Source organism: Schistocerca cancellata, chromosome 6, assembly GCF_023864275.1.
Source record: "Schistocerca cancellata isolate TAMUIC-IGC-003103 chromosome 6, iqSchCanc2.1, whole genome shotgun sequence".
NCBI lineage: Eukaryota > Metazoa > Arthropoda > Insecta > Orthoptera > Acrididae > Schistocerca > Schistocerca cancellata.
Genome location: NC_064631.1, coordinates 682,698,103 through 682,713,909, shown reverse-complemented (window position 1 = coordinate 682,713,909; position 15,807 = coordinate 682,698,103). Strand labels below are relative to the sequence as shown.

At 37.7% G+C, this 15,807-nt stretch overlaps 1 protein-coding gene across 1 annotated transcript in view; it reads right to left on the bottom strand.

The window, feature by feature from the left end:
* Positions 1–15,807, bottom strand: part of LOC126088470 (protein madd-4-like) — a 474,106-nt gene that overhangs the window by 243,304 nt on the left and 214,995 nt on the right. The window contains exon 10 of the mRNA XM_049906612.1: positions 7,980–8,143. Coding sequence (XP_049762569.1) covers positions 7,980–8,143 — 164 coding nt within the window. The remainder of the gene's footprint in view (positions 1–7,979; positions 8,144–15,807) is intronic.

Here is a 15,807-nt window from a genome sequence, read left to right as displayed (position 1 = left end):
GTGGCATGGAGTCATGAGGGGAACACTCCCCTGTGGCAGGACAATGGGACTTTGGATGGGGCAGGGGGGTGACTGGAGAGACAAGGTATGGTAGATCTGGTCCTGTACAAGGTTTGAAGGATAATTACTGTCTGTAAAGGCCTCAGTGAGACCTTTGGTATATTTAGAGAAGGACTATCTGACACTACAGATGCAATGGCCACAGGTGGCTAGGATGTATGGAAGGGGTGACAGCTGTCAAAGTGGAGATATTGCTGGTGGTTGATAGGTTTGGTATAGATGGAGGTACTGATGTAAGCATCTTTGAGGTGGAGATCAGCATTGAGGAAGGTGGTTTGTTGGGCTGAGAAGCACCAGGTGAAGCGAATGAGGGAGAAGGTGTGAGGTTCTGGTGGAATGTGGATGGGGTGTCCTCATCCTCACTCCACATCACAAAGATGTCATCAGTGAATCTGAACCATGTGAAAGATTTGAGACTAAGGGTAGTTAGAAGGAATTCCACCAGATGGCCAATGAATAGGTTGGCACAGGATGGTGCCATGTGGGTGCCCATGGCCATACCCTGGGTTTGTTTGTATGTGATGACTTCATGTTGTTGTGTCCCAGGTACAAACTACCAGATGGAAAGTCAGAATTAATTACAACTTAGAAAGTTTATTCTGATAACAAGGTGAAACATAACTCAAGGTAATCACTCATACTGAGGTCCTTAGCCAAAGTTCATCTCCCATAAACACTAACACAGTAACAACATCACACCTGAGAGGAAACCTGCCCCGTACTCCAGGAGGCCCACCAGATGACCCCCTTCTGGGCCGCAATGGTGCAACTTAATTACGTGGGGCTGCATCCTGATTGGCTCCATTGACTCCAGTGGTATGTCTGCTGCTTTTGGTGCCCCCACTGCGAGAACTTTGAAGTATGCAGTGCTGCTGCCACTGGAGCATTGACACAAGGTGCTCAAGAAGGCAGTGGCCACGTCTTATGTGCGGCGAATGTGCTAAACAAATGCACAACACAACACCTACCTACAAGCTAAGCTGCAACCTCTGCACTGCATTCTATGTGGGCATGGCAACCAACAAGCTGTCTGTCCACATGAACAGCCACAGACAAACAGTGGCCAAGAAAAAGCTGGACTGTCCAGTTGCTGAGCACACTACTCAACACGACATTCATTGTTTTAATGACTATTCTGCAGTCTGTGCCGCCTGGATCGTTCCTACCAACACTAGTTTTACAGAACTGTGCAGATGGGAACTCTCCCTGCAATGTATCCTACATTCTCATAACCTTCCTAGCCTCAACCTTTGTTAATTATTGTCCTACACCCATCTATCCCCTCACCTATTACCACCCCAACATTACACAGCCCTCTGTTCCACTAACAAACCCACAGTCTTTTTGCTTCTCTCCTTTCCCACTTGCCCCCCCCCCCCTCCATCTAGCTGCCCTACCAATCTGTGTGTGAGCCATGTCTGCTTTAGCATGTGTGTGTGTGTGTGTGTGTGTGTTGCCCCCCCCCCCCCCCCCCTCCATCTAGCTGCCCTACCAATCTGTGTGTGAGCCATGTCTGCTTTAGCATGTGTGTGTGTGTGTGTGTGTGTGTGTGTGTGTGTGTGTGTGTGTGTGTGTGTGTGTTGTCTAATTCGGATGAAGGTCTTTTTGGCCACGAGCTTACTTCTCTGACAGTAATTTTGTTGGCCCTATCTGCAGCTCAACATCTCCACTATATGGTGAGCAGCAATCTACCCTTTTCATAATACTGGCATTATTCCATCCTGCATTTCCATTGTTTAAAAAATATCAGTGTTTTTCAAACTGTGCAAAAGTATTAACACCACTCAAAAAGATTAAGTACAGGACTTATTAAAAGATGGTACAAAAGATCACGAAGGTTTGTCCTTCTATTAAGTAGTTGTCATGAGAGGGAAATGTTAAAATGACAAGCCAGCATTAAGGGATGAACTTAGGAATATATTGCAACACCCTAAGTACAGCACTCACAGGTTACGGCCAAGGTTTTGTCTTCTGTAATGAAAGTGTTTAAATGACAAACTATATGAATTTTTTCTAATTAATTGTTTTTATTTTTGAAGTCAGTCACCTTTCTCATTTTTTACTTGCTTAGTATAATAACTTTTTTTTAATCTCCATTTTTTCATTATTGTTGCGAATTTAGAAAGTACACTAACAGAAATGGAAAGTGTTGGACCATGAAGCACCAGTTCAATATTTATCTAGCTTTATAGAGATGTTCATCACACAAACAAATAAAAAATGCTAAATGAATAAACTTTCATTTCATTTGGAGCTAATGTTGATCATTAACATCAATATGAGGTATGAGTGCCACAGACACAAATATATTCTTGTAATTATGTGAACTGAATTGGGGAAAATGGAAAATTTTTGGTGCAACTTGACTAACAAAAGGGATTGATTGATGCATCTGAAGTATCAAGGAATTCCCTATTTGGTAATGGAGGGAAATGTGAGGGGTAAAATTTGTGGAGGGAGACCAAGGTTGGTTCAAATGGACACAGGTTATAATAGTTATTCAGAGACAAAGAGGTGTGCACAGAATAGACTAAGGTGGAGAGCTGGATCAAACTGGTCCTCTGAATGAAGACCATGACAAAAACAATAATCATAATGGTTTTCAAGCAAACAGGCTCTGAATGTCATCTTGATGAATTTTTAGCCATGACTAAAACACACGCCGTGGCATTTCATGAAGACTGCTAGCTGGAGATTGCTATAAAAGTGTATATCTCAAGAATAACTGCTTCCTGTACTTTCCATCAGTTCATCTACAGACTCATTGGTATCAACCATATCACCACAAACATAAATCAGACTATTCCACCATCTTTTGGGTGTGCTTATTTCTTCACACAATATTTTGGTTGATAAATATACAGCCATTTTCAAGATGAGTCAATGACAGAATTAAAACCACTTGACACAATACTGTGGAGTAAATGTATGGGCATCAGAGATAAGACTGTCAGAAACAAGGGTGTTAGTCACAGACAAAACTTTATGCATCAAATAACCACACAACTGAACCTTTTTTCCCCCTGTAGCTCTGTGGCCTTTGGGAAGACTGTGTAATCTGGTAGGCACAGATCTGTATCCCTCCAGTCTGTTGGTAACATCCTTGGGTACAGAGCTGGATTTCAGAAGTGAAGCAATTGTTTCATGTCTGCATTCTCAAAGGAATTATTTTTCTGAGTCCTCGCTGCCTGGCATTCCATCATGTGCCATCTGTTTTAATAATTAACCACATAATTTATAAGCTTCATGAATTTGCTAACTTGGTGCTTGCTGTGTTATATGCTTGGACACATAAAGTTTTATCTAATGCTCTTGTTGCTGACAGTTGTATCTCTGAACAAATGCATTTTCTCCACAGTATTGTATCTAGTAGTTTTAATTCTGTCATCAACTGATCTTGAAGACAGCTCTACAGTTATCAGCAGAAATATCAAAAGCAGCAATAAAACCGTCTTGACTGCACACCCAAAAGATGATGGAATATTCTATCTGCCAGAAAAACTTCAAGAAATACAAGAAATGAGAATTGCTACTGAACACCACAGTATGCTACCCAATATCCCAGCTGACTCTAGCTCTACACCAAGTAAGTCTCTGATGTCTGTGGTTTGGTGCCAGCAATAAACAACAGTTTGTAACTCAAGATCTCAAACTAATTTTCAGTAATCTGTTCCTGATGATTTGTGGTGACACTCAGCCTGTAAACTTTGGCCAGATTTCAGTTGTTGTCATCCATCTACAAAAGATTTTTAATAAGTGATGCAACACTTTTTTTTCTCAGCCAATACCAGTAAAAATAAATAAATAAATAAATTAAATAAATAAAAAAAATCTGGAATTTGTTGCAGAACATCTTGAAATATTTCAGTTTCAGCCCCTATAGTTCCATGAAGTTCAGATAAATGACAGCGCTATGTGTAGCCTTCAAAATGGCATCAGTAACAGAAGTGGATTCCAGGGAGATGGCTGTCACTGAGTTTCTTCTGGCAGAAAACCAGAGCATCACAGATATTCATAGGCATTTGCAGAATGTCTGTGAAGACCTGGGAGAGAACAGAAGCATGTTGAGTCATTGAGCAAGACATCTGTCATCATCACAACAAGGCTGTGCAAACCTGGCCGATCTTCCAAATGCCAACTGACCACACACAGTTGTGACTCCAGCAATAATCAAACAGCTCACTGCTCAACTGGACATTTCTGTTGGCAGTGCTGACACACTTGTACACCAGATTGAGTACTCAGAAGTGTGTACCTGAATCTTGCACCTTCCGACATCCAGCTGTTTGGCCCAATGGAATATGCACTCCGCTGGAAGCAGTACACAGTTGATGGGGAGGTTATTGATATAGCAAGACTTTAGTGCTGACTTTCAGTAGTAGTTTGGTACCATGCGGCCATGCAGGCATATGGGCTCTCCCAGTAAGGTGGCATGAGGCCATTGCAATGAACGGAGATTATGTTGGAAAATAGGATTTTGTAGCCAAAAGAGTGGGAAGTAATGTGGTGTATTGGAATCCTGAATAAAACCAAACTGCTTTCAGAAAAAAATTGTTGTGTTACTTATTGAATGCCCCTCATATTTATCAAGGTAAGGGAAATGATCCTACAATATTTTCATGATATAGCCTTTCTGGACAGTCCATGGCTACTTTTCTTGTCATACTTTTGTCTTGAGTCTGTCTTCTCTCCACGTCATGACAATCCCTTCCATCTTCATATATGAAATACTTCTCTTTGAACAGAAAAACTCACATCTGTTTGAAGGAAATACATTCACACATGCCTATGAAACTAGACATAAATTGAAATACGTGCTACCTTTTCACCGACTCACAGTATATGAAAATACTCCATATTACATGGCTCTGAAGATCAGAAATAAGATAAGGTCAATATTTGGGGGATCCACATTGGAGACCATTGGCACATACCTAAAAAGCAAATGTTATTATAGTCTAGAAGAATTTCTAAATGAATAAAAAGCAATGTTATAGTTTAGAATAATTTATAAATAGGAATAGGGAGTAAAGATGCAAGTACAAATGGTATACTTTCGAAGCCATGTGGATACAAAGTATACCCGTTCACTGTATATTCATGTTTATATATATGGTTATAATAGAAGGAAACATTCCACGAAGGAAAAATATACCTAAAAACAAAGATGATGTGACTTACCAAATGAAAGTGCTGGCAGGTCGACAGACACACAAACGAACACAAACATACACACAAAATTCAAGCTTTCGCAACAAACTGTTGCCTCATCAGGAAAGAGGGAAGGAGAGGGAAAGACGAAAGGATGTGGGTTTTAAGGGAGAGGGTAAGGAGTCATTCCAGTCCCGGGAGCGGAAAGACTTACCTTAGGGGAAAAAAAAGGATGGGTATACACTCGCACACACACACATATCCATCCACACATATACAGACACAAACAGAATATGTCTGCTTGTGTCTGTATATATGTGGATGGATATGTGTGTGTGTGCGAGTGTATACCCGTCCTTTTTTTTTCCCCTAAGGTAAGTCTTTCCGCTCCCGGGACTGGAATGACTCCTTACCCTCTCCCTTAAAACCCACATCCTTTCGTCTTTCCCTCTCCTTCCCTCTTTCCTGATGAGGCAACAGTTTGTTGCGAAAGCTTGAATTTTGTGTGTATGTTTGTGTTCGTTTGTGTGTCTGTCAACCTGCCAGCACTTTCATTTGGTAAGTCACATCATCTTTGTTTTTAGGCATGTTTATATATAGAATTATATGGCGGTTTGTATCCCATTCAGTACATCCATACTTCATATATGAGTGTGAAGGCTATAGTAATGATTCAATGAGTTACGAAAAGATTTAAAATATAATGTTGTATTTTTATTATAATAAGCAATGTATGTATGACGTATTTCCTGCAGTATATAAAATACTGTAACAACTTAGGTTAAAGACTGATGAGTCACCAATGTTCTCAATCGAATGATTGTATAAAAATATGTTATGTGACAATAAAGTATCTTATCTTCTCTCCACTCATTCTGCTGCCACTGCACTATGGCCAACTATCTGTGTGATCTGATGGTATGATGTTCCCATGTCCCTGATCCCAATTATTTGAACTTTCTCTGAAAGATGTTGATAAGCTGCAAGCTCATATCCTTTGACAATACTGTGTTGCAATCTACACGTGAAAAGTTACAGTAACATTAGACACATTGAACAGCCACTGTGTACTCTCATCATTCATTGCCTCTATGAATAGCTCATTTACACAGTGAAAATGAGCTTGCAGAAGCATGACATTTTAGTCAAAATATACTGCAGGCTTGGAAATACTGGAGTATCAGTTTGGTAGCATTTGGCCTATATGTTCTTATGGTATAACACTTTCCATTCCTGTCAGTGTATGTTCTGCATGTGTTTTTCACTATCAGCTATTAAGGTATAATCATCCACAAATCTTAAGCAGTGTAGGAGAACTTTTTTCATTTTAACTGCAGGTGTTTTTTCTTCCTCACAGCATTTTCTACAAAGAGGTTAAATATGTATGATGATAATGAACATCCCTGTCTAACATATTTTGTAATTTTTGCTTTATGTTACTCTCCATTAATCTCTATTCTAAACTTTTTTTTTTTTGAACATGTTTGATTTAGTTCTTCTACCTTTCTAAACTAAGTGTACATTTTTAACATCATGGAAAATCTACTCCAGATAATGTATCATATAGATTTATAAAGAGGTATTACAGTACTTGTAGTCCATAAAATTTCGGGCATGCAACCGCGCAAATAAAATTCCCTCTACTGATATTTCAGCCGCGTATCATCCAGCCATACTCAGAGTGAGTCACAAGACTGATGACAAGATGCCAAGTGCGGCCTTATATGCTCCACCATGGTGGTACTACACATGCGGCTCACAGATGCTGGTCAGAGGCAGAGAAATATGTTTATACATGCGCCACCTGTGCTGAAGGTGTACAGACATTCGATTCACTTATCGATGTATGATTGGCGGCGGTGATGCCATGACAACTTCTATGCAGTTTAATTACCCCAAGAGCTGGATTCCATGCTTTGTCCAAATAAAAACCATTATCTCTATTTATTAAATTATTGGCTAATCTAATCTCTATAGCTTCCTTGAAGACAGAAGAGGTGGATGTTAAAATCTTCACATCACTGTAATTCGTGGAATGCCCTGTATCAATACAATGTTTGGCCACAGCTGACTTGTTGGCTGTAATAAGCGTGTGTATCTTCGATACTCTGCACACCTCTCATGAACAGTGCTTATTGTTTGACCTATGTCAGACTTCTCACAATTTCCGCAAAGAATCTGATACACACCAGCTTTACGAAGCTGTAAATCATCCTTCACAGAGCCGAGTAAAGCTGCAATCTTCGTGGGGGGCAGGAAGATCCCCTTTCACAGTGTTTCTCAAGAATATGACCTATCTTTGAGAAAAGAGCACCCACATAGGGAAAAAAAGCACTAGATCTGAAGGAATTACTATCTTCTTCCCCATCACATACCTGCATTTTAGGTTTTGCATTGAATGCTCTATGAATTTGTTGTGGAGAAAATCCATTTGATTTAAAAATGCTCTTGAGGTATGCTAGCTCTTTTTGCAAATTGTCTTTATTGGATATACAGTGTGCCTGATGCACTAAGGTCTTAAGGACACCTATGGTCTGTGATAGGTGATGGCAGCTACTGGCATGAAGATATAGATTTGTGTGTGTTGGTTTGCGATATACGGCATGTCGCAGCACTTCAGTTGGAGCTGTCCCAAAATTTGCAAGGTTGGTTCACTTGGTTAAGAACATTGCAGTAAATAGAATTTTACATAGGGTTGGTTCTGCTATTGTCAGAGAAAGAATTTGTTTTACTCATCGGAAGTTGGACATTGTAGCCTTTAGCAGTACCTCCTAAGCAGGAAGCGCTGCAGTGAGTGAAGCCTTGTGACTTCCAAGAATATGGCCCAGACGATCCAGGAGCAACCTTCACTTTTATGTCTGGATCTCCATGGGAGATGTGAGATGTCGAAGCTGGGTCCCTCTGTGTGCCATCTCGAAGTGTATCATTCATGCTGCAGGGAACCAGTATATAACAAAAATATAAAAAAGATAAATAGCATCCATATTTGCAATGAATATTCTCTCTCTCTGTACAAATTTAGCATGAAAGAAAAGTAGGAACAAACTAAACATATGTTACAACACCAATTCCAGAAAGAGCCTGAAGTTCAAAAAGAAAAACAATTGAATATCACTATAGTGTTAGTAATATTTACATACTATATTATTTTTGAGACTGGAAATTAAAAATTACAATTTTTAACAAATGGTGTAGTATGGAAATTTATTGAAGGATGTACAAAATCAAAAAGTTTTAACTCTTAGGCCCACTGTAAGAATTGGCAGAGAATTATAACAATAACTTGAAGAAAATCACATAACTTCCAAGGGTATTCTACATTTTTGGTATCTCCTGGACAGTAATGACTGTCGAAATAAATGAGAAGTCCTTTGGCAATAACCTGTCTGAAGAAGTCAGTTACTTGCATAAATTTAAGTCATTGTGATGTTTCATTAAATGCATTAATGCATTTATGAGAAAACCATATAGGCAATTATCTTTCCTGTCAGCACCTCTGTAAAAAAGGAGGTAAGGGTATACTAGGTAATATTGTAATCAATTTTTAAGATCATTATATATACTTAAACAGACCACTATATTTCTTAAATGCATTAATCCATTTATCAGAAAACTATAGAGGCAATTATCTTTCCTGTCAGCACCTCTGTAAAAAAGTAGGTAAGGGTATACTTGGTAATATTGTAATTAATTTTTAAGATCATCATCTATGCTTGAACAGACCACTATATTTCATTAATTCATTTATTTACCCTGTTCCATTGACTCCATTATGCAGAAAATTATTCTGGAATGTAGAAAAAGCCAAAGTGAAGCAGCAGTTAGAATCCAAGTTTAATAGTCAACTACTGATATTGTTCGACTGCTACAAACTAGCTGCACTTACTGTAGCTATTGCTCAGTTAATATCAGCATGATCATATTGATAGTTACCATTTAACAAAGCTGAATGTAAAATTCCCTTTATTGATTAAAATGTTCAATGGCACTGAAAATAAGTACTTAGTTCAATAAACTGTAAAATAAATGTGTGAAACAGGGCTTGCTCAGTAAATATCATTAACATAATATTGTTGGGCTATAAGCTAAAACTAAGCATCCCGGTAAAAAAAATTTCCTACTCCCTTTCAGGCAGTGCTGGGAATCACATACAAAGTCATCTTCTACATGTTCCGCATCAGAGCCCTCTTTTTCGAAGATACACCATTCCTGGAAGAGTATGTCCCACTAATGGCAGAGAATGTTGTAATGGGTTCAGGCATTGAATCCTGGTGTTGCATGTCCATTCTATCCATTTCTTGCAACATTCTCAGCAGGTGTGGATCCAATGTTCAGTTCTGAAGGAAGGGGAGTCACAGTTTGCTACTGTCTCCCCCTCCCCTGCTACCCCCTCCCCCACCCCCCTTTCCCGCAATTATAAATTGCCATCACCCTTACTTTTACTGTGCCACTGATGCCTGTGGCTTTAATAGCAATGTTAATACATACAAAATGTTTTAATATAGTAATAATAATAATAATAATAATAATAATAATAATAATAATAATAATAATAATAACAACAACTTGCCATAAAACATAAACTAATAAAACAACACGTTCCCACATACAAGTACACACCACAAAATGTACTGGAGAATGATGAATACAAATTATACTGGAACAGAACGATTATAACAGATAAAACAACACCACATAACAAGCCTGACATCATACTCACCAATAAAAAGAAGAAATTAACACAACTAATTGAAATATCCATACCCAACACAACAAATATACAGAAGAAAATAGGAGAAAAAATTGAAAAATACATCCAACTGGCTGAGGAAGTCAAGGACATGTGGCATCAGGATAAAGTCGACATTATCCCAATTATACTATCAACTACAGGAGTCATACCTCACAATATCCACCAGTACATCAATGCAATACAGCTACATCCAAGCATATACATACAACTACAAAAATCTGTAATTATTGATACATGTTCAATTACCCGAAAGTTCCTAAATGCAATATAACATATACCATACAGTTACAAGGAAGTCATGCTTGACCGAGGTCCGCGTCACGTTCCATTTTTAACCAGACTTAAGTCTGAGAAAAAAAAAAGTCAATAATAATAATAGTTTATTTAGGTTAGTCCTAACTATATGCAAAAAATTGTAATATGTAGAAATATAGCATTTGGAAAGCATTCATCTGAAAATTTGAGGAGGACATCCATCAGACAATTAATTTAAGAACTGTAATAGCAACATATTCTGACAACTTTGACAATGTCATAATGGTCGTTCATTAATGAAGAGAGAGGAAAAGTAACAAATCGGGCGGAGGACATCTGTCCACTGATGAGTGGGAAAAGCAACGCAAACCCTCTAGAAGTAGCCAATACTTTTAACAGATATTATATTACTGTAGCAGACGAATTAATAAGTCAAAATAAAACAAATGTAGCAAGTAAATTGTTAAACCCCCCACATACAAATCATACTATGGTTTTCATACCTACAACGGATGCAGAAGTGTCAAACCTAATAAAACAACTTAAAATTAAACATTCATCTGGCTTGGATGGTGTCGCATCACATCTCATAAAGGAATGCAGAGAATGTATATTAAAACCATTGACACACATGCTGAATGCTGCGATAGAAGAAGGTATATTTCCAGATTCACTGAAAGTAAGTAAAGTGAAGCCAATATTTAAGAAAGGGAACAGGGATGAATTAGGAAATTACAGGCCAATATCATTGATCTCAACATTTGCTAAAATCTATGAAATGATAATAAAGAATAGAATTGTAAGTTTTATAACAAAGTACAGTATACTGCATTCATCACAACATGGTTTCAGAGAAGGGAAGTCAACAAAAACAGCATCAACAGATATAATTGAGCACATTCTTAATTTACTTGACAGGCAACAAAAGACTTGTGGGATTTTTATGGACCTATCTAAGGCATTTGATTGTGTGAATCACTCAAAATTAATGATGAAATTATATCAGTATGGAATTAGAGGAAAATGCTATGACATACTTAAATCATACATTACAAATAGGAAACAATGTACAGAAATCAGACATACTAGTGGGGGAAATATAACAAACTACAGATCAGAATTACAAACAGTTAAACACGGTGTGCCGCAAGGGTCTGTGCTTGGGCCAATACTATTTATACTCTACGTAAATGACTTCCCTAGCTATATAAATCAGAAACTTATAATGTATGCTGATGACACAACAATCATTTGCACAGCTGACACAAAGGAGGAGCTTGAGAAGGAAGCACTCGTGACTATCGAAAATGCAAATAAATATTTAACAGAAAACAACCTGTTTATGAATCAGTCTAAAACAATGAATGTAGTATTTCAGACCAAGCATAGTGAAAATTATAATATAAATGTTAATATAAATGGAAAGACTATTAAAGAAGTAACCAGCACAAATTTTCTAGGAACTATAATAGACAAACATTTGGCATGGGGGGAGCACATCGATGCACTGTGTAAAAAGATAAACAAACAGATCTTCATCATGCATGAAACAGCTAAGACTGTGGATGATAAAGTCCTCAGATCAATGTATTATGGACTTGTCTTCCCACATTTGTCTTATTCAGTTCATATATGGGGAAGTGCACAAGCTGGCTACCTAAAAAGAATATTCACAATTCAGAAAAGGGCAGTGAGATGCATTGCAAAAATACCACCAAGGCAGACCTGTAGGCAAGCTTTTGTATACTATAATATTATGACAGTATATTCACTGTACATATACCAAAGCATAATGGCGGTAACGTCAAGTGATAAACACCTCCTAAATAAAGATGTACACAAACACGGTACAAGAGGAAATGAAAATTACTACATGATAAACAGAAATCTAAAACTGTCTATGACTGCCCCAGAAGAAGCAGGCAAAAGGTTTTTTAATAAACTCCCCAAAATCATTAAAAAAGAAACAGACCTAAAATGTTTTAAAAATCATTTGAAACTATATCTCACAGAGAAATGTATATACAGTTTGAGTGAATACTAAGATGGTGTTTAATATGTTATATCATTAAAATTATCATGTATGTTGTTTGGATTTGTATGTAGATATAATGTGAAACATGTAATACCTTTGTATGATTATGGACTATTTCTGTTTAATCATTTGTTTCATTTATATATAATGAAATCAAGTTTGATGTTAATAGCCTATTGTATGACACACCCAATACTCTCAGCTGGATTTTCAGCTGTAGTCCATGGGCAAAGAATAAATAAATGAATAAATAAATAAATAAATAAATAAGACTGAACAGTGCACTAACCATTATCTGTTTCAAAAAGCAGTATGGCTTGTAACTGGGCAGCAGACTAGGGCTATGTGAGTGTGTAATTGAGGGGAATATTGTTTGTTACTGTCATTCTGGGTACTTCAGGGTAGTCACTCTCCTTACTTTCCCTTCTATTGGAGGGTCTCTATATTTCTTTATTTCCTTATTCAGTTGCCTGTGCTCTGCTAATACTACCTGTAGACTCATAAAGTGTGTTGGGTTTGTTGCTGACACTAGATACTGTCAGCCTGTGAATATGTGCCTTTGTGTGGCTGGAATGTTATTAGTCAGGCCTCAAGGCAACCATGTGGCAGACACTCATGTGAGCAAATGAGACGTATCCTGTGTTAAATGCAGCTGGTAATTTCTATAACTCCTCATCATTTATGAGAGCCTTAATTTTCATGCTGCTTTACTCTCCAAAATTAGGTTGTGAAGTTTGGAAATCAATGCATGTAAAAATGTAAATTTTTTAGTATGATTCTTCCTTTCTTCCACTCACAAACAGAGCCAGTCTGCTTCAAATGCCAGTTCTCTAAATTTTCTCAATAGTGTTCCTAGAAAAGAACATTGTCTTTCTACCAGGGATTCCCACTTGACTTCATGAACTATCTCCATAACACTCCAATGCTGATTGACCCTACAGCTGGCACATCTAGCTTTCTAAATCCATGCTCAACTGTGGACAGAATGTCCTCTGTCTCAAGAAAATTCTTTATATTCAAAGTGAGAAAATAACTTCAATTTCTATTATTTACCCCATTCCCTTAAATGGCACAAAATGCATATACTATATTTATAGATTTATTTATTCCTATTCAAGAATTCATCTATGGTACAGAAGGAGTTGTCAAGGAGATATTATTTCAGTTTATTTTTGAAGCTATTACTGCTGTCTGTCAGAGATTTTATTTCATCTGGTAATTTGTCAAATTTTTTTTTACAGTAGCATATTTTACCCCTTTTCTGTGCCAAAGATAGGTTGAGTAAAGAATGGTGTAAGTCTTTCTTTTTTCTGATATTATAATCATGAATGTCGCTGTTGTTTTTAAACTGGTCCATGTTATTGAGAACAAATTTCATTAGTGAGTAAATGTACTGTGAGGCTGTTGTAAGAATTTCCAAATGCCTACAAGATGTGTGACTATGAACCCCACACATTATTTTAACCACTTTCTTTTGAGCAGTGAATACTTTTTGTCTAAATGTTGAGTTACCCCAAAATATTATTCCATATGACATAAGAGAGTTAAAGTATGCAAAGTACGTTAGCTTACTAATTTCTATATCCTCAAAATTGGCAATTATTCTGATTGCAAAAATTACTAAAACTAATCACTTTAGACGATCCAAAATATGAATTTTCCAATTAACATTCTCATCTACGTGTACACCCAAAAACGTAGTATGCTGTCTACTAAACCAGATAAACTCCAGTGAAAGACTCTGCAGGAGAGACGCTCAGTAGCTCGGTACGGGCTTTTGTCAAAGTTTCGAGAACATACCTTCACCGAAGAGTCAAGCAGTATATTGCTCCCTCCTACGTATATCTCGCGAAGAGACCATGAGGATAAAATCAGAGAGATTAGAGCCCACACAGAGGCATACCGACAATCCTTCTTTCCACGAACAATACGAGACTGGAATAGAAGGGAGAACCGATAGAGGTACTGAAAGTACCCTCCGCCACACACCGTCAGGTGGCTTGCGGAGTATGGATGTAGATGTAGATGTAGATGTACTGTGTTATATTTATTGAAGGAACTGTACTTTTTGCAGCAGAAAATTGGATGTACTGTGTTTTTTCAAAGTTTAGAGCAAGCCCATTTGCAGAAAACCAATTAATGACTTTTCCAAAGACCTTATTTGTATCATTTTTAATTGGAGTTTCTTTTCTGGATTAATAATGATGCTTGTATAATCAGCAAACAGACTGTCAGTTCAGCTTCCTGTTTCAGATAGAAAGGGAGGTCGTCCACATATATCAAGAACAGAAGGGGACCCATGATTGAACCCTGTGGAACACCTAATATAATTTCACCCCAGTTAGATGAAGTGGCAAACTTATTAAAATCACTTGATCCATATAAGGAAACTTTTTGCTTCCTGTTCTGTAGGCATGACTTAAACCACTCATATGCTATTTCATTTATACCATATAACTGTAATTTCTGTAACAATGTCATGGTTCACACAATCAAATGCTTTGGACAAGTCACAGAAAATTCCTATTGGTGACATTTTATTATTTAAAGACTCTATTACGTGGACAGTGAAACTGTATATTGCTGTCTCAGTGGAACAGCATTAACTAGTAAACAAGGGCTCTAAAATGCATACCTTAAAAGCTACCAACACTTTTTTCAGTAGAGGAGATGTGTCTCAGAGTAACAATGATGAACAAGTGCTCATAGCCCTTAAGTTGTATTTGTTAGAGGCCACATTTACAGGACTTCTTTTCTTTTTTGGTCCATACTATCACATCTCAAAATATGGAAAGCAAAGAGCTTGCAGTGGAAAAGATTTGTTTCACAGTACTGAAAATGAAGAAGTGCTCACAGCTCTTAAGGTATGCATTTTAGAGCCCACGTTTACTAGACTTTTTTTGCTTTGAATGATCATTCCTGTCCAATCACCAAATATTGATGATTCCTTTAGGGACACCCTAACAGCTCAAATTCTTTGTATCAGAATGGTAAGCACAGTACAGAGATGCACTAGATGGTGGAAACTCCTAGTATTTAGAAACAAATACAAGGAAAGAAAAAAAAACCTAGACATAATAAGAATGATGGTGAACTTGATTTTTCAATATTGCCACCTGGGGATAGCATATTTGCAGTGACAAGAACTCCCCTCGACCTAGTCTGCAAACAGATTTCCTGCGCCATTTCCCTGCACATCCCCAATTCTCTCACCAACCCCAAGAGCCAGCCAAAATGGAGTGCTACCTAAGTCACCCAATACCACCCCAGACTGGAACAACTGAGCCATACCCTTCTCATGGTTTTGATTATCTATCATTATGCCTTGAAATGAGGGACATCCTACTCAAGATCGTTCACACTTGATTTCAATAGATGCTTCACAACCTGGGCCATCTGGATCCTCCTCTTTGCCACCAGATTTTCTGAACTACATAGATGGGAGTTACTCTTACAAATATTCTCTGCTCCCAGAATTATCCTTGCATCAATCTACGGTAACCTATTGTCCCCATACCCTCCATCGAACAGTTTCAGCCCCCTTATACTATCA